The 23,363-nt window shown below is 35.8% G+C and overlaps 2 protein-coding genes across 2 annotated transcripts in view; one reads left to right on the forward strand and one right to left on the reverse strand.

The window, feature by feature from the left end:
* Window positions 1-5,718, forward strand: part of LOC6045914 (prolactin-releasing peptide receptor) — a 194,775-nt gene extending 189,057 nt beyond the window's left edge. The window contains exon 3 of the mRNA XM_038254203.1: window positions 4,573-5,718. The gene's annotated coding sequence lies outside the window, so the exon portion shown is untranslated. The remainder of the gene's footprint in view (window positions 1-4,572) is intronic.
* Window positions 5,719-10,156: 4,438 nt separating this feature from the next.
* Window positions 10,157-14,895, reverse strand: LOC119765999. Its single transcript, XM_038250315.1, has 2 exons — window positions 14,261-14,895; window positions 10,157-10,506 (listed from the first exon to the last, which is right to left on the reverse strand). The coding sequence occupies exons 1-2, from the start codon at window positions 14,628-14,630 to the stop codon at window positions 10,157-10,159; spliced, it is 720 nt and encodes a 239-aa protein (XP_038106243.1). The 5' UTR covers window positions 14,631-14,895.
* Window positions 14,896-23,363: the final 8,468 nt, after the last annotated feature.

Consider the following 23,363-nt stretch of genomic DNA (forward strand, 5'->3'; position numbering starts at 1 on the left):
TGATATGTTGCCCACTTTTCAGAAATTTCCAGTATGGGCAAACAATCTTTGACCAACTTATGAATTTTTGAATCAATACTGATTTTTTCAATAAATCGAAATATTGGTTGCAAAATATTTCTAACTTCATTTTTCGATGTGAAATTGAATTTGCAATCCAAAAGTACTTTAGTGAAATTTTGATAATGAAGACATTTTTCAAGTTATAGCCATTTTTAAGTAACTTTTTTGAAAATAGTCGCAGTTATTCATGTTTATAAATTGGTGCCCATTTTGCCCACTTCTGGAAAAAATATTTTTGAAAAGTCGAGAAAATTATCTATATTTTGCTTTTTTGAACTTTGTTGATACGACCGTTGGTTGCTGAGATATTGTCATGCTAAGATTTATAAACAGGAAAATTGACGTTTTCTAAGTCTCACTCAAACAACCCACAATTTTATAATGTCGATATCTCATCAACGAATGGTCCGATTTGCAATGTTAAAACATGAAACCTTCGTGAAATTTTCCAATCTCCTTTTTGACCATGTTCCGGATTCCCCGGGGACACATGGAATCGATTCCAAAGTGGCCAATACGGACAATCGTCTTTCTGGCCAATGCCATGTTTGTTCTTTTTCATAATTGAGATTGTTTATCTCCATTTTGCAAGCAGAAATATTTCAAAAATTCTTCCTTTTGGTCATGATCCGGATTACCTGGGGACACCAGGAATCGATTACAAAGTGGCCAATATAGTGAAACACCATTCTGAATTATGCCATGATTATTCTTTTTCAAAATTGAGCTTGTTTTTCTTCACTTTCAAGCACAACTATTTTTGCAATCCATCTCCCATTTGACCATGATCCGGATTCCCTGGGACCCTGGAACCGATTCCAATGTGGTCGGTTTATTCAGAAGTCAGTTCTACCAATATTCTCTTTATAATTCTCAGTAAAATAATAATCCCGAAACTTTTGTTTTCGCCAGCATTGCACATCATTCGAATTTTGCCGTTATTTTTCGTTCTCTCTTTCCACCCGTGTCCGTGTGTGTCTGCTTGGTTGGTCGTCGTCGTCGTCGTCGCGACCAGTTTTGATGGACGATTTTTCTAAAAATTTCATTTATTTTGTACTAGAATCAAATAGTTTATATAAAACGTATATATTGCTATACATCATTGTCTTCGTTAGAATGTTGGCTACACCGACTTATATGTTTGGAATGCGGTTTTCGAAAAAATTGCAGTGTTTTTGCGAGTGGAAGAAAAAAAGTTCAGATTTTTTCCCTCGGGCGGGCAAATGAGGCCCACCTTAACAGTCAGTTTTAAGAGAATGCATGCAAAATATGTCTTTTCTAACAATTTTTCATCAGAATTTGAAATTTAAATGACATGTTGTGCTTCGAATCCCGGACACTGTTAAAAGCTGATTCGAAATCCGGACACTCGTTTTTGCTAATGAATCGCACAAATTTGGACTGAATTGTTAGTGAATGGTCTCAAATAAGCTGTTAACATCAAAACAATCGATAGGTTATATAAAAAATGGCTAGAATTCAAGAAAATCAAAAACATCAATTTCTGCTTTGTCTTACCGGTGCTTCGGACGGCTATGAAATACTTCCGTTGAAATGTTTCGCATTTTTGGTAAACTTATAATTTAATTTTATTTAATTGTTTTGGCATTAACTACAGCGTTCAAACAAACTTTAAATGAAAGTTGATGTAAGAATTCATCAAATAACCCATTTTTGACATTTATAATGCGAAAAAAATAATTGATTAAACATGATGAGGTGTCCGGGTTTCGAAGGGTCCGGGAATTCAAATCATGACGTTATTGCAATCATAATTTTCACAAAAATACGTATTTTTCATGCATTTTTAAAATGCATTTTTTTACTTTAAAAATCACAAAATAAATGTAATTGCAATATGAGTATCAAATAATCGGTTTTTTTATAAACATTGCGAATGACATACCATTTTTTAAATACTTAAAAGTTTCACGAAACTACGTATTTTCGTAAAAAAAACTCATTTTTTTCAAAATGGGTATCAAATGATAAGGATTTTTTCATGCATTTCGAGTGTAATAACAACATATTTTTGAAAATACCCAAAATTTTCACAAAAGTACATAATTTCGAAAAAACACTCCAAATTTCAGTTTTTCACATTATGGGTGAGTAACAAATAATCGGAATTCTTTCATACATTTCGAGTGTTGTAGAACCTTTTTGACAATATTCAAAATTTGCACAAAACTTCGTTTTTTTTTGGAAAAAATTCTCGTTTTTTAACAAAATCACGTATTTTTGAAAAATTATTAAAATTTATGTTTTTCACAATATTGGTGATTTTTTTTAAGTATTTTCAAAGAATGTTGTTATCACATTCGAAATGTATGAAAAATTCCGATCGTTTGATACTCATATTGTAAATAACAAAATATTAAGTATTTTTTTCGAAAATGCGTAGTTTTGTGAAAACTTTGATTATTTTCAAAAAATGTTGTATAACACTCGAATTGTATGAAAAAATTCCGATCATTTGATACAAATAATGTTAAAAATTGATATTTGTAGATTTTTTTTTTATTCGATATTAAGTACTTTTGTGAAAATTTTGGGTATTTTCAAAAAATGTTGTTATTACGTTCGAAATGTATGAAAAAATTACGATCATTTGATACCCATATCGTAAAAAAAAAAAAAATTGAGTATTATTTCTTAAATTACGATGCTCTGTGAAAATTTTGAGAATTTTTAAAACATACATGTTATAACATTCAAAATGTATGAAGAAATCTCAGTCATATTATATTCATATTGTAAAAATTAAAACTATCAGGGTTTTTTTTTCGAAAATACGTTGTTTTGTGAAAATTTTGGGTATTTTCAAAAAAAAAGTTTTTAGAAATTTATGATTAAATCTCGGTCATTTGTTACCCATATTGGAAAATACTTAAATTTGGAGTATTTTTTCAAAAATACGTAGTTTTATGTTTTTTTTTGTATTTTCAAAAAATGTTTTTATTACATTCGAAATGTATGAAAAAATCCCGATCCCGATAAACATATTGTTAAAAACTGAAATTTGGAGTACTCTTATCAAAAAAACGTAGTGTTGTGAAAATGTTGAGTATTTTCTAAAAGAAAAATTTATTGCATTGAAAATGTATGAAAAAATTCCGGTCATTATATACTCATATTGCAATAACAATAATTTTGTCTATATTTTTGAAGAACATTGCATTTTCAAAATACTGGAAAAAATCGTATTTCACAGGCCCATTTTGTATTGTAAGACTTGTATGGAAAATGTATAAGCAAAATGGGGTCATTTGACAAAAGCGAATGTATGTAACAATGTTCATCAGAACAAAAAAGAAACAAAAATTCAAGTCTTGTTTTTTGAATTTCAAACAAGTTAAATATTTTGGATGGGTTTTCAACCACTTCTGACATCACTATGTCAGATTATTATGACAATAACACGAAATTGTTTTTCTTTTAATTTCAATCATTCTCAAGATTCATAAAACATTGAATATTTTTAAAAATTTTGAGTTTTAATTTTTGAGAGCTAACATTTCATGTTTTGTTTAGAAATAAAATTTATCATTTAATACTGTCAATCGTAGTGTTTTTTTCTAAAACGTCATCAAAAATCAACAATTTAGCGCACCCAAGTGCCATTTTTTGCAAAACGCCACCCATTTTGTAGCACGCATAAACTTTCAGCCTCATCGCGTGGCCCCGAAAGATGAAAGCTCGGCTTTCTCGCCTACTAGTTTCGAGCTTGTTCAAAGGCTCTCGCTCCTCCTAGCATAGTTGGCTGGCTGGTTCGCCCAGTCCAGTTGGGTGCCTTCAATCAGCGCTTGCGTTGGCTGGCCGTCGCGAAACGCTCCGGTCTAATTTAGCACTCTTGAGGTTTGGGTCAGTTGACGACCCGAGGTTAAGCTGAACAATTTTATGTTTTGGTAGATTTTCCTTTTCGAGCTGAAAAATGAAAATATAACGAAAAGTGGAAATTATTTAAAATCATGAAATATTTAACTGAAAAAGGGTCGCAAAGTGTTCCCCATCCAAAAGTACTAGTTTGAAGCGTCCCGTTTGTTCTCGAAAAATTATTAGTTCTCGCCTTTTCGATGTTGAGTGAGTGAGCCCAGAGGCAAGAGTGAACTCGATGCTGGCTGGCAACACTGTACAGCGACGGCTGACGGATTTTAATTTACGGTTAAAATGTGGGACGACACACTGCAGTTGTTGCTTTTTGCTGGCCACCGGCACTGGTCCTCCGAAGGACGATGGACCTGATGGGGTATTTCATCAGCAACAACGAATGACAGTTTTAATATTTCAATGTCAAAACGGGGAAAAGGACGATGTTTTTTTTTTTCGGTGTAGGTCGAGCTTGTTTGGGATTGGTTGTTGATGGATGTTTTAATAAATTTTGAAGAGTTGTCGTTTCAATGAGAAAAGTTGCTTCAAATTTATAGAATTTTTGTTTTGCTAAATTATCTAATTTTCCTGATATTGCAACAATGTTTAATTTTGAACTTTTTTGTATCCTTCTTCCAGAAACATTCCCAGCCCAAAGACTAACGCGCAAATCAACGAGGAAAAGCTTGAGGAAAGACAAACACAAAACCAACCGAAATCAATCAAATCGAAAACAAACAAACTAGTAGCAGACCTTCAACTTCTGGGCCCGAGGTGGAAGGTCCATCTTGGATTTGTTATTTGTTTTCGAAGGAATCGAAACAGCATTAGGCAGCTTTCGGCAAAGTAAAGAAAAAGTGAGGGAAAAAATCAGCCAAATTTGAACATGTAATTCCTCGTTAGGCGAAATCAAACAAAATCAATTTATTACCTGTGTACAGAGAAGAAGAAAAAGTTTAGCAAAAACAAATGAATCGCTTATAGTTGATATACTCTTAGCTTGACTGATTATGAAAAAAGAAAACTAGCATTTAAGTGCGTTACACCTTAAGATCGAGTTCAATTTCCAGCCACATGTGGATTAAAAGGTTTTAAAATTGTTGTCAACTTGAGATAAGAAAAAAGAAGCATTTTCTATTACAAAACAAAGGAAAACTATCAAACTGTTGCGTGTTAAATGTTTACAGCAAAACAAAAGACAACCAAATTCGAATCTGTATCAAATAAAGCAACAAATTAGATTGTACTAGCGGAAGATGTGAGTTTAACAAAGAATTTCTGTGAATAAACATTTTAAAAACAACGTTGTTACTAAGAGTGCAAGCTTTTGTACATACTGAACGGTGAGCAGCAACTTAACGAAGCAAATCGAACGAGTAGTCTAACGGCCAACAAAGAAAAACAAAAACAAAAAACAATAGCTGATATTTATCAAATTTGTGCTAGGACGCAACTGTTAGACAAACAAAGTGACAAATCTTTCAACTGAAAAAAAATCTCTCTACCTTATTGTTATAACTTTTTTTTTGCGCTAAAAACTTCTGTCAAATTCAGATTGAAAGAAATCTTTCTGTCTCAATTTTCATCGAGAGCGGGTGGAATTTTTGATTTGACGACCCAAAACTCACCGAAGGCAAACAGAAGAAAGAAAACTTTTGAGTGAATTTATTTAATGAAAAGGGAGGGCAGAAAAGGAGCTAGTCAACGGTGGAGTTACGCGAAAAGTTGAAAAAAAAAATAAAAAGGCGCAAACTTTTGTGAAATAAATATGATTTATTAAACAATCGCTCGGATGTTCTTTTGCTTCAATTGAAAGAAATTTGTTTTTGTTTTGTGGTGGGTGTTAGCGGAAAAATCATAATTATTTGGAGAGTAAACAGGTAAGTGATGAGCTGGTAGAATTATGTTTTCTCCGATGAGTTCGGGTTTTTTTTATTGAAAAAAATCTGGTCAAACAAACCAAATTTCCATTTAAAAAGCAAAAAAAGAGGGCAAAAAAATATTTGGCAAGCACGTTTTTTATTCCTCAGCCCTCGATGTGGTCTGAACAAAAAGGAATGAAAAAACTCAATTAAAATTTGAAAGTAATTTTTTTATTTAAAAACACATCATTTAAAAACTTTAAAAAATAATTAATTCATAAAGAGTCTGGTCTTTTCCGTCTGAGAGAATATAGAATAAAAATGCTCAATTTGATGAACCTTGGAAAAATTACCGTATTACTTGATTTCCAAAAAGTTAACTATGATTTTTTTTAATTTTATATAAACATTTTTTTTCACTTATTTTTGATTTGAACAATAAGGTGGGTGGGAAAAAAGTGGTGTGATAAGAATTCAAAATAAAATTATCTTTAGCAAAACAAATAAGAAAGCTAACAAAATACTATCACCAAAATTGCAATTTTCCTGATTTTTTTCTTGCATATATAGTATAACGTTAATTTTAACATTGGAAATCAAATAGAGGACTTAAAGGCTTATTGCAAATTATGATTTTTGATACTTCAGATCAGAAGAAGATCATTGACGTTTTGCAATCTAAAAGCATAACTGTAATGATGTACAATGCATTTGGTGATACTTCGTGTATAAACGTTTTGGATGGATAATGGATAATCATTTTTTATTTCCCCTCCTCTTGACTTAACAACAGCCCTGGAAAAAATACAGATTTGCAAAGTACGTTAAATTTCCCTTAAAATATGCTTCAGTTGAGTTACGAAAAATGGCAGAATTTTTTTAAACTTTTCTGTTTTACGTTTTTTCGGAATTTTTAACAAATCGGGCGTCCAATTTTACATAAAAGTAATTTTGTCACCAACTTTCTATCTCATCACCGTTTCAGGCTTCAAATTATTGAAAAACACCTCTTTTTCGCATGTTCAAAAATGGAAGGGGTCCTACCGACCCTCCGTCACGAGATATCAAAAAACGGACCTCGGATTCGAGATCAGGAACAAAAGTTACCTCTTAGGATAAAGTTTCACGCAAATCGAAGAGGCGTCGGGGCAACTTTTCCCGATTTCGTGTGAGTTGGTAGAGAATTACCCATTCATTTAATTAAAATAACTTTTTGATACATTGAAACATAAGGCTTCATCCATAAAGTACGTCACGCTAAAATCAGCCAAAATTTACCCCCCCCCCCTCCCCCCCTTTGTCACGCTTTCCCTAAACTTATAACATGCAATGTCACACTTTGTTAGACCCCCCCTCCACCCTAGAGCGTGTCATACTTTATAGATGACGCCTAATAAGAAATTTGTACCTTTTGAAACATTCTTATATCAGCTCGTAAAGGGTTAAGGGTTTATAAATTAATATTCATAGATCAATTTTTTTATTAAAAATATGCCAAAATTATTTTCAACTACTTTAGACTACATTAAACTTGTTTAATGTGACTATAGCAGTACTTATTTAAAAAATGGTATTTAACAAAAAATACTAAACATTATAAAATATTTTTTTCATCAATGGAGCGAAAAAAGTTATTCTTAAACAAATTTCCTGAAACTACCAAACAATTAAAAGGATACTGGAAAACTTGAAAAATCAGAAAAAGATCATAGTTTTAGGTTGAAGACAAGTCTCAATAGCAGTGTTGTTATAATATCAAACTATCAAACTATCAGCAACTACATTTATCAATCCAAATCTAATTATCAAATGATAGCTTCTTATCATTCATTTGCAACACTGCTCAATAGTATCAGAAAAACAAGATTTTGACCATATCTTGAACAAATCAAGAGAAGCTAATTGGAAGCTAATATATTTTATATTATTGCTTTATTTTTTTTTTGTACCTCCAGGACATAAGAAAAAAAACTAAAGCAAAAGGTAAACGGTAAAATTATGAATAATGCAAATTTCAAGATTTTTTCTAAGACTCTAATCATATGAAACACTATAGTTTATAAAACCTTTTCAAAATAAACTCTAGATTTATAATGTGCATAAGCTTCGTATGAACTGTCAAAATCATATTGTATACCATTTTAAAGCACGCTACAGAAGCATCATAACACAACATTGGTTTAGGGCAGAGGTGCCCAACCTTTTGGCCCTGTGGGCCGGAACTAATGTCGGTAAAAGTAAACATTTTTTTCATAAAGTTTATTTTAATAGGTTGTTTCAAGTAAACAAATAAATAAAGTAGTGTTGCAAATAAAGTTCAGGTATCCTGATTTAAAGAAAGAAAAACAAACTTTCAATCATGTGGTTATTTATTTTATTTTTATTTGTTTTGTTTAAAATCGTATTGAAATTGTTTTGTCGATTGAAATTAAATACGCTGATATTATTGACAAAAAAAAACTAATTTCGTCGTTGCCAGTTTTCTTCAAGTTTGTAAAATCAACGAAGAAAATAAAATTTATTGAATCGAAATTTGGACCCAAATCTTCTTTACGAAAAAACAATTATTGCGTTGTTGTGCAGCTTTATTCAAATATTTTACAAAACATTCTAAAATGATTTTTATGACACGAAATTTAAAACATTGTAGAATAATTTATTTCTCGTAGGTTTTCATTCGTCTTTCTTAAAACTTCTAATTATTTATTATTGAAATTTATAAAAAAAATATCGGACATCATGACGTATTTTCATTTTTTAATAGTATTTCAAATAAATTAGCAGCGATCTTTATTTTCGACATGATTAATTTGATGTTTAAAAGCTTTTTTTCCAGCAAAACATTAGCATTGAAAAGTTGTTCTGAAAAAACGTTATATTTGCTTATGAAAAATTAAAAAAAATGAATTAGAAGTAAAAACAGCCAAAACTTAAAAAAAATTAAATTTAGTGTCTTTCAGTCTTTTTGCACATTTTTCTACATAAATAATTGATTCTGAAAAATGATAGGAATCAAATTCGGACATAATGAATTTTTAAATGTGAAATAAAATAATTTAATAAATACAAACAAAACAATGAATAAGCGAAATTTTATGTAAAAAGCAAAAATATCAAATAAATGACAACTAGCAAATTTTAACGGTTAAGGTCTCGGTGAGTCAGAGAGTGCCCAAGCAACATACTTTGTCAGATAAACGTATTTCCCAACTGGTTGAACGGCCTCGTTACCTCAACTTGTTCTACAACTCCTGTGCATTGGAAAAAGCGCACTTTTTTCTGTTGTATAACTTGCCAGAATAAGAGCCAACAAATTAAAACATATTAAAATGGTTACTATCTCTTTTTGCTTGTATTTACAGTATGTAAAAAATGTATCTACACCCCTTGGGCCCTATGCACATTTTGTGATAAAACATGTAAACAATTTAAAGTTTGACAGAAACCTAGTACTACGTTTTGTAAAGAAACTCATGCCGAACATTTTGCTACAAGCTCATGAAAAGGTACACAAAAAGTTTGTAACCTTTCGAAAAATAAACATGAATAAAGTTATTTGTTTGGCAAATCACCATAAATCCAGCTTCCCAACTCCAAATAGGAATCTTTGACCGATTAAAAAATAATTTGGGTTGAGTATAAAGTTTACTAACTACTTAGTATGAAAGTATATATAACTCTGGAAATTCTATATAAAACTTATCTTAACCTGATTTTGCAAACTTTTTATTTAACTAAATGTCAATATGTTACCATAGCATTGCTAAGGTTTTAAGTAGATCTTTTTTGTTAATAGGAAAATAAAGGTTCACTATCAGTACTTAACGAAAACAAATAATATGTTACATTTGTAAAATTGACATTATAACTCTACTAATAAATTATCAACTATTATATCAATCTACTACTTGGAACGCAACATGATCATTATGTATGTAAATAAAAATAAATCAAAGTGTCGTGCTGAAAACATTTGAAACAAACAAAAAATATCGAAAATAATTTGCAACTATTTTTTGAATAATCATTGAATTTATTAAATATATCTGTTCGGATGGATTTTGAAGAGATGTAGTCCTGTGTGCGGTCGAATTCCAAGTGATTTTATTTTTGTACTTATTCCCCGATCATACCTATCGTAATTGTCCTAACCTACGGCGGAAACACCTAAACGCAGCCCACCGCTACCAATTCATTGTGGTAGGGCTGCGCCGAGATGATTTGCATTCCTAATCAAAAACAATTATTGTTATTCAACAACAATTCGTGTTACTACAAACATCCTGCCCCTAGTTGACTGGGTCAACTCCTTTACTCACTTTCTGCTTCATCAGTCTCCTTGAACCGAGCTTCTGACAATTTTACAGTTCGGGCTGGCTTGTCGGGAGCTGTATCTGGTGCTGGGCTGGGTTTTCTAATTTGCTGCTCTCGGTTTCGATTGGCAGCAGGCATACTTCTGCTGCGGCACGCCGGTAAGTTCCCCTTGTGGTGCGGACGTCGACCACCCTGCACCTGCCGTCTCTGCCCGGATGTGTGGCGGTTATTCGTCCGATGTTCCATTGCAACGGCGGAAGGTTCTCTTGTTTCAACAAAACTAACTCGCCGACCTGAGGGTTTCGAGTGCCTTGGTGCCATTTTGGACGTTGATGCAAATGATGAACGTAATCCCGAGTCCATCGTTTCCAAAATCTTGGACGGTACGCCGCATTTCCTGGAATCGATTCAATCGGTTAATACTCAACTCTGACACGTTTGGTTCTGGGAGGGAGAATAGCGGTTCTCCAATAATCAGGTGTCCAGGAGTCAATGCGCTTAAATCATCAGCATCATTTGTAAGCGGCGTTAATGGCCGAGAATTTAAAATACCCTCTATTTGAGTCACACATGTGGTAACTTCGTCGAGGCGCAACGACTTATTTCCTAAAATTCGTTTAAAATGGTGCTTAAAGGATTTTACACCAGCCTCCCATAATCCTCCAAAATGAGGAGAGCGTGGAGGAATGTGATGGAATGTAATTCCTTGAGCCAAACAGAAATTGTTCCACATCTCAGTTTGAAACTGAGCAATATATTGATTTCGAAGTTCTTTAAGTTCACGATCTGCTCCTTTAAATGTGGTTGCATTATCACAGTGCAGTGCACAGTGGTCCAGATCGCAAAATTAAGTGGAAAATGGATTTTCCGAAAAATGGTGACGTTTTGGAGCTTTGGTGTCTTCAGAAGAGTTGTTGCAAATGGAAAGGGGCAACTTTTGGTTTGGTTCAAAATTAGGGTGGTTCACGATTAGGGTGATTTTGAAAATCTAACTTTTCAGGAATATTTTGAATTTTTTGTCTTCTAGAAAGTTGATGGGCTTGCCAATTCAAGCAACTTTGTCGAAGACACCAAAATTATCTCGTAATCTACGCCTTCTATGACCAAATTTATAAAAGCATCTGAGCAAACCTTCAAAAATCAGTTTTTGAACGTGGCAATTCAGGGTTGGTCTTTGGGAGAAAAGTGATATTCGAGACATTTTAGATTCTGACAGACAAACATTTTCATTTTGACAATTTTCGAATTTCGTTAAGTGGTCATATGGTTTTACTTGAAAATTAGACTTTTTGAAGAATCTCAAGTTTAAAGACCCTGAATTTAACTTAAATATCTTAAAATTTGGCTTGCGCCATTTTGAGATATTTAAGTTTTAAATTTGCATCTTTTTACCTTAAAATGGCTGTAACTTTTGACCCTTAAGTCCAAATTGACATGTCAAAAATGAAAATGTTTGTTTTGTAGAGCTCTAAAAGTGCTCCGAATATCACTTTTCTAAAAGTTAACCCTGAATTGCCACGTTCAAAAACTGATTTTTGAAGGTTTGCTCAGATGCTTTTATAAATTTGGTCATAGAAGGCGTAGATTACGAGATAAATTTTGGTGTCTTCGACAAAGTTGCTTGATTGGCAAGCCCATCAACTTTTAGAAGACAAAAATTCCCAAAATATTCCTGAAAAGTTAGATTTTCAAAATCACCCTAATCGTGAACCACCCTAATTTTGAACCAAACCATAAGTTGCCCCTTTCCATTTGCAACAACTCTTCTGAAGACACCAAAGCTCCAAAACGTCACCATTTTTCGGAAAATCCATTTTCCACTTAATTTTGCGATCTGGACCACTGTGCAGTGTGAGCAAACGTCCTCTGCGTGCAATCAATCTCTTGATTGCATTTATGCAGGCCTGTGATGATAAATCTGGTACCAACTCCAAATGAATCGCCTTTGATACCATGCAAATGAAACATGCAACATACATTTTTAATGCAGCGCCTCTTCCGATCAAGGGCCGAACTAAAAAGGGACCGCAATAATCTAATCCACAGTTCGCGAAGACGCGAGCTGGTGTAATTCTTACTGTAGGTAATGGGGCCATAATTTGCACCCTTTTTCTAGGGTTACATCGAAAACATTGCACACATTGGTACGCAATATTTCGCACCAGCTTTCTTCCGTGTAAAGGCCAAAATCTCTGGCGCAAAGTAGCTAGCATTAAAGTTGGCCCACCATGCAAGGTTTGGAGATGAATAGAGCGAGCGATTAATTTAGTCAAGGGGTGATCATCATGCAACAAAATCGGACACCGTGTGTCAAATGGAGCAGACAGTTTTTCTAATCTACCCTTAATTCTAATTAATCCAAATTCATCTAGGAATAGATCCAAACCCTTTATTAGCGATTTAAAGTTGAGTTCGGTTTGCGTACAGTCTTCTGCCTTACATTTTTCCAGCAACTTCAATTCGTGTGGAAAAGAATAAGATTGCGCTAAGCGAATTAAAGTCTTGAGAGCGTTATCAATTTCTCTCGGTTGTATTTTTCCCAGACTTTGTCCCTTAGACCGTTCTCGAAGAATGGTGCAAAATCTTAAACAGTAAACTGTCACTTTTAATAGTTTTGCCAATTCAGAGAATTTTGTAAAGATTTCTTCGGGCTCGCTTTGAACTAGCGCCGTAAAAAGAGCAACTATTGGTCTGCGTTCCGATTCGACAACGCTCAATACTGATTTGTCAAACTTGGTTGCGGGCCAGGATTCGATTGATTCACAAATAAAATCCGGTCCGTGTACGTGTAATTTGTCGTTTAATATTTCGATTGGAAGAATTCCCTTGATAGTCTATCAGCAGGATTTAGATGTGTTGGGACGTGTCGTAAAGTGTGTCCTTTCATGAGTCTTTGTATTTCCGCAATCCTATTTGACACAAATACCTTCCAGATTGCTGGTGGTGTTTGTATCCATTGTAATACCACCGACGAATCGGTCCAGAACACAACTGGAGCTACAAACTCTGTGGTGGTTAATATCGTATCTATTAACTGGCAACCTAACAAAAACGCACACAGCTCAAGGCGGGTAATGTCGTGTTCTCGTAATGGTGCGACTCGAGACTTCGTGCTGAGTAAATTGCTATACGACTTATGTTGGTCCTTTGACACCACATAGACAGAGCATCCGTAGCCTCTTTCGGAAGCATCGCAAAAACAATGCAACATAAACTTTCTCGATACCACCACTCTCCGTGGTACTCGGAATTCAAAAGATATGGCAACTGATCTCTGAATGTGTGCCAAGATTTGGCAAGCCCTTCGGGAAGTTCCTGATCCCATGCGAACTTTTCATACCACAACCCTTGAACAAACATTTTTGCCCACACGACTACTGACCCAATTAGACCGCAAGGGTCAAATAGCTGGGCCATCTCTGAGGCAACGATGCGTTTGGTGATTTTGTCCAACGCAGACAACTTGGGAATTTTAAATCCGAAGCTATCTTCGTGTGGATTCCAAAACAATCCAAGCGTTTTAATTGTATTGGAGCGATCGATTTCGATCTCGTGGGGCATCTCCACCAGGTCTGTTGGTATTTGTTGCAGAACTCGGCGATCGTTTGAACACCATTTTCTCAAATTAAATCCGCCAGACTGTAACAGTTGCCGAAGTTGCACAGTTGCTTCGATTGCTTCTTTCAGACTGTCTCTTCCTGCTAGAGTGTCGTCCACGTATGTGTGATTTTTCAAAATGTGAGCCCCTAAGGGATAGCGATGCCCTTCATCATCAGCTAACTTATTTAGAACTCTAGCAGCCTGGAAAGGAGCGCAGGCAGTTCCATACGTGACCGTTTTTAACTGATAAGTTTCCAAAGGTGATTGCGTATTTGTACGCCAAACAATTTTTAGCAATTTTCGATCTTCTGGATGAATCCAAATTTGCCTGAACATTTTTTCAATGTCGGCAATAAAAACATATTTTGGCAATCTAAAATTCAAAACAGTCGACAATAGTGTAGGCTGAACTGTCGGGCCCGAGTGCAGTATTTCATTCAATGATAGTTGATTGCAACCTTTAACGGATGCATCAAAAACGACGCGAGTTTTAGTAGTTGTACTATCCGGTCGCCGAATGGCGTGATGAGGCAAATAAAATTCTTCTTTACCTGTGCGTAAGCCCGGTTCCAAGTGTCCGAGTTCAGCATATTCGTCCATAAATCGCAGGTAGTCGTCGCGAAGCTGCTGGTCGTATCCAAATCTGCGCTCGTTAGCCAGGAACCGACGCTGGGCTAGATTATACGAGTCACCGAGAAAAGGTCTTCGATCTTCGCGGATTGGTAACCGTACCACGTAACGCCCGTCATCCCGACGCGAAACCGTGCGATTAAAGTGATCCTCACACCACCTATCGTCTAGCGACAGCGCTCGACCGCGGTCAAAGTCGTCCACTTGCCAGAATCGCTCTAGGATGGCATCCAGCCCGCTGGCACTGCTGATTATGCACAGCGATGGGTTTGCTCCACGCCCCGCGTACATCCCTGACACGATATGTCCAAACACAGTTTCCTGTAAGAGTGGATATCCAACATTTATTTTACATTGCTGGCTAAGCAATAACGAGAAGAAGAGTTCGGCCCCGAGTAAAATGTCCACACCCGCACTAATGTTAAATTTCGGATCAGCCAATTTTACGTCAAGTGGAACCTGCCAGTCGCGAATATCGATATTCTGGCTCGGTAAAATTGCCGGAATTTTGGCAATAATGAGGCAAACGACCGACGTTTCGAAAGCGCGAGTCCGCGAGCGAAGCTTCACAGTGACCAATTCCGTAACACGCACTTTACCCGGACCGATTCCCGCGACTTCCGTATTTGTCTTGGTCCGCCGTAATCGTAACTTGGTGGCGACCGCTTCCGATATAAAATTGCACTGAGAACAACTATCTAACACCACGCGCGCGAAGTGATTCGTCCCGTCACGATCTTCTACCCGCACGATTGCGGTTGCGAGGAAAACCTCTGTCTTTGCCCGCGACGTGTCCAGAACTCCCGATGAGTCTTCTGCTGCACGGTTAGCTGATCTAATCTTGTGCTGTTCGTTGTAGTGGTTCTGTGCAGGTTTCCCTTCGCTGAGAATTGCCGAATAAGCCGAGTAGTTTGTGTGGCTTGGGTTTGGTTGGACTGAGCTACATGTGCAAAAGGGGTTTCTATTGTCCCAGGGACAAAAGAATCAATAGTATTGGGGTGTCGAGCCCCCGACACTCCCCCCCCATCAAATGAGGAGGACAATACATTTGTGTTTGTACTTGTGGATTTTCTACCTGTTGCCCAAACGCTGTAAATGTAGTTCGCTGATTGCTGTTGTAACTATTACCATCGACAGCTGGCGGTAGATGCAATAGGGTGTGGTGCCTTTGTCCACAAGATTTGCAGTTAGAGGAGTTGCAGTTCTTGGCGAGGTGATGTCCACGTAAACAGTTGATACACAGTTTGTACCTTTTGGCGATATTAAAGCAATGTCTTGGTGAAAGTTTGTTAAACTGATCGCACTCATACAAATAATGAGCTGCTTTGCACATCGGACATTTGTGCGCTGCCTCAGCGATCATAAAGTTGTTTGTGGACCTTGATTTTACTACGATCTTGGTCTCTTGTGTAGCTGTCGGTGTGTGAGACATTTTTACTGACTGTAAGGTACGCGCTTGTTTGCGAATAAATGTGACTAAAGCGTCGAAATCAGGACGTTCGCCTTCTTTGCAATCTTTTTCCCACTCTTTCAATGTAGTAGTATCTAAACGTCTGCTCAAAGCTTCAACTAGTACAGAGTTCCAATGTTCTTCTGTTTTTCTAGCTTATTAAGTATGCTGACGTGACGATCGAATTGATCAGCGAGGTCCATCAACAGAGCAGAAGACTCTTTTTAATTGGTGCTATCGCAAATAAAGCAGAAATGTGTCTTTTGATCAAAAGTTAGTATCGTTGTGTCGCTTTTCAACTAATTTCCACCCGATATTATAACCTTCCGTCGACATCTCAAGATTGGCTACGGACGAATGAGCCTCACCAATTAGTGCATCTTTTAAATAGTGCAACTTTTGGATAGCTGTTAGATTTGGGTTTGCATGAATGAGTGATTTAAATGTGTCACGAAATTCGATCCACAATTCCGGATTCCCGTCGAACTTGGGAATTTGGATCTCGGGCAGACGTACCGATTGCGACACGATGCTCGCCGAATTTGAAGCCACGCGAGTGGGCTCCGTATTTACCGATAGATTCGGTAACTTACTAACAAGTAGTGCTTTTAATTCAACGTATTTGTTTTGAAATACTAATCGTTCTTCAGAAATTTCTTCACCCGAAAGGTCCTCTAGAAGCTCTATTTCTTCTTGTACCTCCGAGTACTGCTTCCAAAGCTCATCAAGCATTTCGATTCTAATTGCTAGTTGATTTGCTTGGTCGGCCGTGTAATTGGCCTCGAATACTTTGATTTGTTCCGCTGAACCTAGGATCGTGGCCATCCGCCTCTTCAATTCTTTTAACTTGACGGAATTGCTCCGCACATATCTCTTCTTTGGAGTCATCTTCACTTCACTCACTTAACTAATATACTTAACTTATAAGCGGCTTCGTGCTGGCGATGACTCGACGACGTGGGAGATTTATCCGGCGACAGCGATTGTCCCGGGTTTCGGCACCAAATGTTCGGATGGATTTTGAAGAGATGTAGTCCTGTGTGCGGTCGAATTCCAAGTGATTTTATTTTTGTACTTATTCCCCGATCATACCTATCGTAATTGTCCTAACCTACGGCGGAAACACCTAAACGCAGCCCACCGCTACCAATTCATTGTGGTAGGGCTGCGCCGAGATGATTTGCATTCCTAATCAAAAACAATTATTGTTATTCAACAACAATTCGTGTTACTACAAACAGCAAGTTATCAGAGTAAGTTGTACAAATGTATTTGACAACACTGTGCTAGCTAACAAGAGATTCAACGAAAAAAGGGGGCGTGGTTTACGGCTGTGCTGTCAAATCAAAGCGCACACTGAAAAGGAAAGATAGATTGAAAACATTTATCTAACCGTTATCCAACTTACATGTAAACAAACAGTTCTTATCAGAATTTCAATCAAAGACAAAGCCAATATGAATAGTATGTCTGACTATTTTGGTACGCTTGTTTCTGCCCGATTTATTTAGAAAAAATTTAAATTGTATGAAAAAAAAATAATATTTTCGCACTCTCTAACTGTGATTCTTGTGAAACCCTCTTCATGGCGAACTTTTAGATTTTCATTTTTTTGATGAACTTCGTCTTTCCCAAGATTCGATCCGATGACTTCGACGACTTGTTGTTATCTCCACGGCAGGTCCAGGCGCGCTTCCACAGCTCTCCACGAGGCTTCATAGTAAACAAGCTGACCTAAACGTCAATAAGAAGGCTGCTGTCAGCTTTGTTATACTGCAGTGAGCTATACAACTTTACTCCAGAAAAGGCTGTCATTGGAAATAAAGTTATATAAGTTTGTTTCAAGTCAGTTTTTATAACTCCATTATGTAACTTTTTTATAACAAACCGTTTCAACTGCCATTTCGATTACCGTACCAAGGAGTAATATTGAAAATTGGTGTGATTTTAATTTGTTGTTTTCTCTATCATGAATTCCGTAAGCTGATATTTTTTGTAGCTTTTACCGGCGATATTTTTATAAATAATCGGTCAACAATTAAAATTATTGCAATCTTCGATAAATAAACATTATTGAAACTCTAAATACCTCACGTACAAATTTACACCACCTAACAACACGCAATGTCAAGTTGAATATGTTTGTTGAATATCAATTATATAACCTATTCTCCGATAACATTTGTGTAACAAAGCGAGAAAACCTAAGGTTATTTATACAATGGTTGGCCACGCCCATTTTTCAGAAGATGCCGTCACATGACAATGTTAGATAAGCAGGAAACAAACAGTGAAATATTATTCTTATTCAACAAACTGTTTTCGAGGAAAACAATGCAGATGAGGGAACAGCATCATGGCATTTCAGGATTTTGACGTTTAATTACAGCTCATAAAAAGCGTTTTCGACTAAAATCAAGTGATAAATACCTCAAACGGAAGTGAGCAAGCAAGTTTTTATCGAAAGTGTTCCATCATAAGTTGTTTAAACAGTGTAAATCAGCAATTTGGATGGAACCCTCCAAATAGGTGAGAATTTTTCCAATGTTGTGTTTTGTTGGAAAAGAGTGAAGTTGACTGTGTTTTAACACTTTTGTGGCACAAAATACGATAGTTACATAAGTTAGTTATACAAGCAGTGAAACAAACTGTTATTTAAGTTATGTTCAGATTTTTTCTCCTATGTTTATCAAAAACAATTGTCTAACTATTATTCAACAGTCGACAAGTTATGAGTGCTACTTGGGTGTGGTGTGTAAGAGTTTGTATGAATGAGCTTTTTTCAATATAAATCAAATTATTTTTCAGGGATACCGAATCTGTTAAACGTTAGCGTCGTGGTCGGTTCTCCCCGCTAAGTAATTTCGTCGTTATCGTTTCGTACCGCCGGTTTGTCGTTATCTTCAAATTGATTAGGCCTGATCGAAAAGTTGTTTATTTTTGTTCGGCTTCGATTCGGGCGCATTTGTTTCTGTTGATTATCCAGTCATCCTTATTGTAATCATCGGTTTTATCTTTTGCCGCGCGTGGTTGATTTGACTTTACATTGCTTTTTGAATATTTTCTCATTCTTCTTAATGGCTTAATACTATTCTTTTGCCGCGAAATAAATAAAAATCGGTCGATAATTAAAAATGATTCTCTTGTGATCAATGGGATCATCACGATTAAGTGCGTGACAACCGACTCAAGCAGGATTTTCGTTGCCGTTGTCGTCTTTATTGTTACGAGTCGCGAATGATTGTCGGGCCGAAAAGTTATTCGGGTTCGTTTTCGTCCAAAGTTTGGTTTGCCACGTTTACCGTCGAGTTTGCCACGCAATTTGGATATTTTTATATTTTTTCATTTAATATTAAATTTGTTTTCGCAAATTAAAAGTCCTTCCCACAGCACCAATGCTCGGAAGGCACGCGTTCGATTAAAAAGTTTCTAAATAATAAACATTGTATCTTTCCGCAGCCGGCTGCCTAAGATTTCAAAAATTCAACCGATAAACAAATTGCTTATGGTCGCATCACCTACCACAGTGAATCCTGACCTCATACCCATCTTACTAACCCCTCAAAACTCATGTGATACTTTGTCGGAGACGTAGTCGATTTGGCGGTCCCATCACTCAAGTATCGGACTAACATTCCCATCCACTTTCCCGTGTCTTACCACTGGTTGTGGCCGGCGTCGGTATTGATCAGCACGATAGGGACCTTTGAAAATTGCGAAGGGGTGATGATTGGTTCCTACTTTTCATTTTCATTTTCATCACGGAGCAATGATTGGGGGTCCTGGGCACCAATGCTATGCTATGCTAAAGCAAAAATATTAAATAAATGTTTTGTTATATCTGAACATTTAATCTCAAGATTATTTTTCTAATTTTGACACTCAATTTATTTATTGAGTATTTCATGAACAGCCTTTAGGGCCATTCATAGAACTATTTTCAAAATGCCATCGCGGGCCGGATGAAATGGCCTTACTTTTTGAAATATAACATCTAACTTCTACATAAAATAGCATTTTAAAAAAAAATCGTTTATATTTTTATTATCAAATTGAATCGGTAAAAAGTCCTAATGTTTTCATTTATCGTACTTCAAGCCCAACTTCCTTTGCCAATACCTACCATCCAACTTATCCCAAAGATTTATAGATGCCAATTTCCACCCTAGTGCCCAAATTCCATAGACAGATTATCGCCTGCCTCAGCAGTCCTCTCTTCTCGCTGAATAAATCACCTTTGATCGTTCCATTTTGCTTTCTTTTGAAACCATTTCAGCACCCTTGTTTCGGCTCATTAATTAAGGAACCATTCTTTCTTCTTCTTCTTCATCTCCATCCAGAGATTGCTTGCTTTTGCTGCAATGCAGCAGTTGGTAGTACTTTGCTCTTGACAAGACAAGACAAGAGAGCTGTTTCCGTGGTGATGGCCGTAATTAAAGGGAAATTTGTTATCCTTTGTTTGAGGGTCACTTTGCAGGGAGAGAAATTCGGGAGCGGGTTTTTCGAAGGGGTTTAGTGCAATTTTAATGCAAAATCAAATTAAAAAAATATGTTTTTATTAAATTTGTGAAAAAAACTGGAATTTATCTCGGCACATATATTAATAAACTAAATATCAGCTACTTCAAACTCGCAGCACAGTTTCCAAATTCCCCAAGCAATTATCACGCTTGGCTTCAAGTAAATTACTGTGAGCTGACAGAAACCATAAGCACTGCTCTGGATGGTGGAAAATTATAGAGCTTCGAGCAGCAAAAGTCGAATAACGTTGGTTTTGAACGAGATTTCCATTTCTAACCCTCAATGAACCAATTTTAAAACTAAAATGATTTTTTTTTTATTTTGTTTGGATTTAGTTCTTGAAGTTTTAAGAAAATGCATGAATTTCATTTCTAGTTTACAAATATTTATGATGAAAAAAACTAACCTTCAAAGCCATAAACATCTACAGCAGCTGTTCTCATTCTCAAGTTGCTTTTACTCTCGAGCCAAAGTGGGATCATCTCCAGCCAACCCACGATTCAAAGCACCTTTCCCGCCTGCAGCATCCGAAGCAGATCGGCATCTCATCATCACCATCGTCGTTAAGTTTTTCTCACAACGCGAGTGGGGAGTTTTTCCCGAGTGGTGAAAAAGTGTGGAAAACTATCTACCTGCAGGCGCATTTTTTCGCTGAAAAACGTTATTACGCTCGCGTTCCAACGCTGGGAAAGCACAAAAGAGTAGCGTTGCGAAAGGCGTTCAGACGGTTTATTACTGGTTTTGGGAAAGTTGGGAAAAATAGGGAACAATAACCATTTGTTATATTTTTGCAGAGAATGTTAATTTGTCAATGTCAATTTAAGCGAATGCTAATTTTATTCAGGACAAAGCAAAACAGGAGGAAAAGAAATAATATTGTTTTTGAAAAAAATATTTTGAGGCTTCAAAATCAATAGATTGAATAAATTTTTTTAGAAATCTTGCGTATTGGAAAAGACTTGAATTATGTAAAAAAAAACAATCTTTTTTATCAATTTATGAAATTTGTAAAAAAAAAATAAACGGCAAAAGAGTGGCATTTTTAGCCCAAGCTGGCAAAATATTCTCAGAAAATATAATATTCTAAATGAACTAAATATTTTCATGCGCACAATTTTTGTATAATTTGTATGAAAAAAAACTTGGTTCATCAGTTCTTTATGTTTTATTTTTATTTTTTACCAATACCTATGGTTTCCATGGGCATCTTCTCGTTTTTAGTTTTAATTTGTTTTATCAAATAATTTATAAAAGTCCAATGTGAAATAACTTATAAAATCACACGATTCTTAAAAAAAAACCTTTTTATCCAAGCTTTGAAAAAGAGCGAAAGAGCCGTTCAAAAGAGCGGTTCTTTTTGATGAGCAAACGAAGCTGAGAGGCTCCTAATAAAGAGCGGTTTTGCCCAACTCTACATTCTAAAATCATACTAGAATTTGTTATAGAAATAGTCTTGGACTGAATATGGGAAATAATTGAGCAATAACAGCATGAGTTATTCCTTATTTTAATTCCAATAATATCAGGTTATGTTATTCATATGGTATACTTACTTAGAAAATAAATCGTACTTGATATTGGATTTGTACAAAATACTACTCAGTATCAATCATGCATGGACTACTATCCCACTGAAACTGCCTGGCTATTCGAGCAAAAATCCCCTCTTTTATTCAATCTCCAGGTAGTTTTGGCATCAGCTGGAACCAAGGACACACGTGCAGTTTTCTGAAGTCACCGCCAGAGGCTGTCAATATTGTCACGTGTGGTTTTTGAAAAGGTCGTATATGGGTCATTCCATCTGAAGCGGAACAGCATTTGAAAATTACCCTCTCCGATCCTGCTCAAATTTGGCAGGGCTGTTGATAATATCAAAACATGCAAGAATCCCGAATTTCATCCAAATCGGACCACCCCCTCCATTTTTGTACCTCCCCAAAAAATCGACTTTTTGGCGATTTTTGACCAAACCTCCTAGTTTCAAATGACGATAACTCAGGAACCACAAATCTTAGAGGGTCGGTCTTAGACTCAATTTTGAAGGAAATTGGACGTAGAATCCATTTCCGTGATCAAAATGTTGATTTATTTATTTATTCTACCTGTATTGCGCAATTGAAAACTATAAACGGCTGTATCTCAAAACACCCCAACTTATTTTTTTTATTTGACCTCACCATTGTGTTCCCCGGCCAATTTTACATAAGAATCACTTATCGACAGAAATGAATATGTTTCGTTCCAGAGATATCGAATTTTAAAGTTTTGTGTTTTCGAGATTACCTACATCAGCTTCATTCGCCGCATCTGCTAGAAGCACACAGGTGGGCCGATCAATAACTGCTACCTGGTCATTTATTGAAATAATATTTCATCATAAATAATCTTTATCAAATTGGGCAAAAATTAACTGTATAACACTGTAGGAAACTGAAGTTTAATCGCGAATAATCGCGAAATGTCTGCTCAAAAAAATTAATGAAATGAATTTCTGTGCTAACCCACAGGACAGAGCAATAACGACACACAGTAAAGGGCAGAATTGGATTCCGACGAAGCGAGCAGGAAAATGCAATTAATCTTGTTTGTAACACTGAACAATAAGTGCACGATACATTATTGAGTAAAAAATATGAATTAAAATGAATCAAATTTGTTGATACGTTGTACTCTAGTGAAGGACGATCACAAGGAATAGAAAAAGGATTTCTGGAAAGTATAAAATTGAAAAATGTAAGCAAATCACAAAGTTTGATCTGCTTCAAAGCGGCTAATTCCCCAAATTTAGTTGCAATGATTTCGACACCATCCGAACAACAGTGTTTTTTCTTCTATCACGGCTGCTGTCCTCACGTATGAAGATTTTTTAAAATTAAATGTATCTTGACCAAAATCATCTTTCAATCAAATCGAGCTGGCTAACAATATAAAAATGATTTAATATGATCAATCTATTAAACCATAAATCAAATTTGTCAAATTATGTTAAAGTGTCAATAGTAAACTATAGTAATGATAATAATAATAATAAAGCAGGTTTTGGGGTTTTTGCT

The sequence above is a fragment of the Culex quinquefasciatus genome, chromosome 2 (assembly GCF_015732765.1).
Source record: "Culex quinquefasciatus strain JHB chromosome 2, VPISU_Cqui_1.0_pri_paternal, whole genome shotgun sequence".
Taxonomy (NCBI): Eukaryota; Metazoa; Arthropoda; class Insecta; order Diptera; family Culicidae; genus Culex; species Culex quinquefasciatus.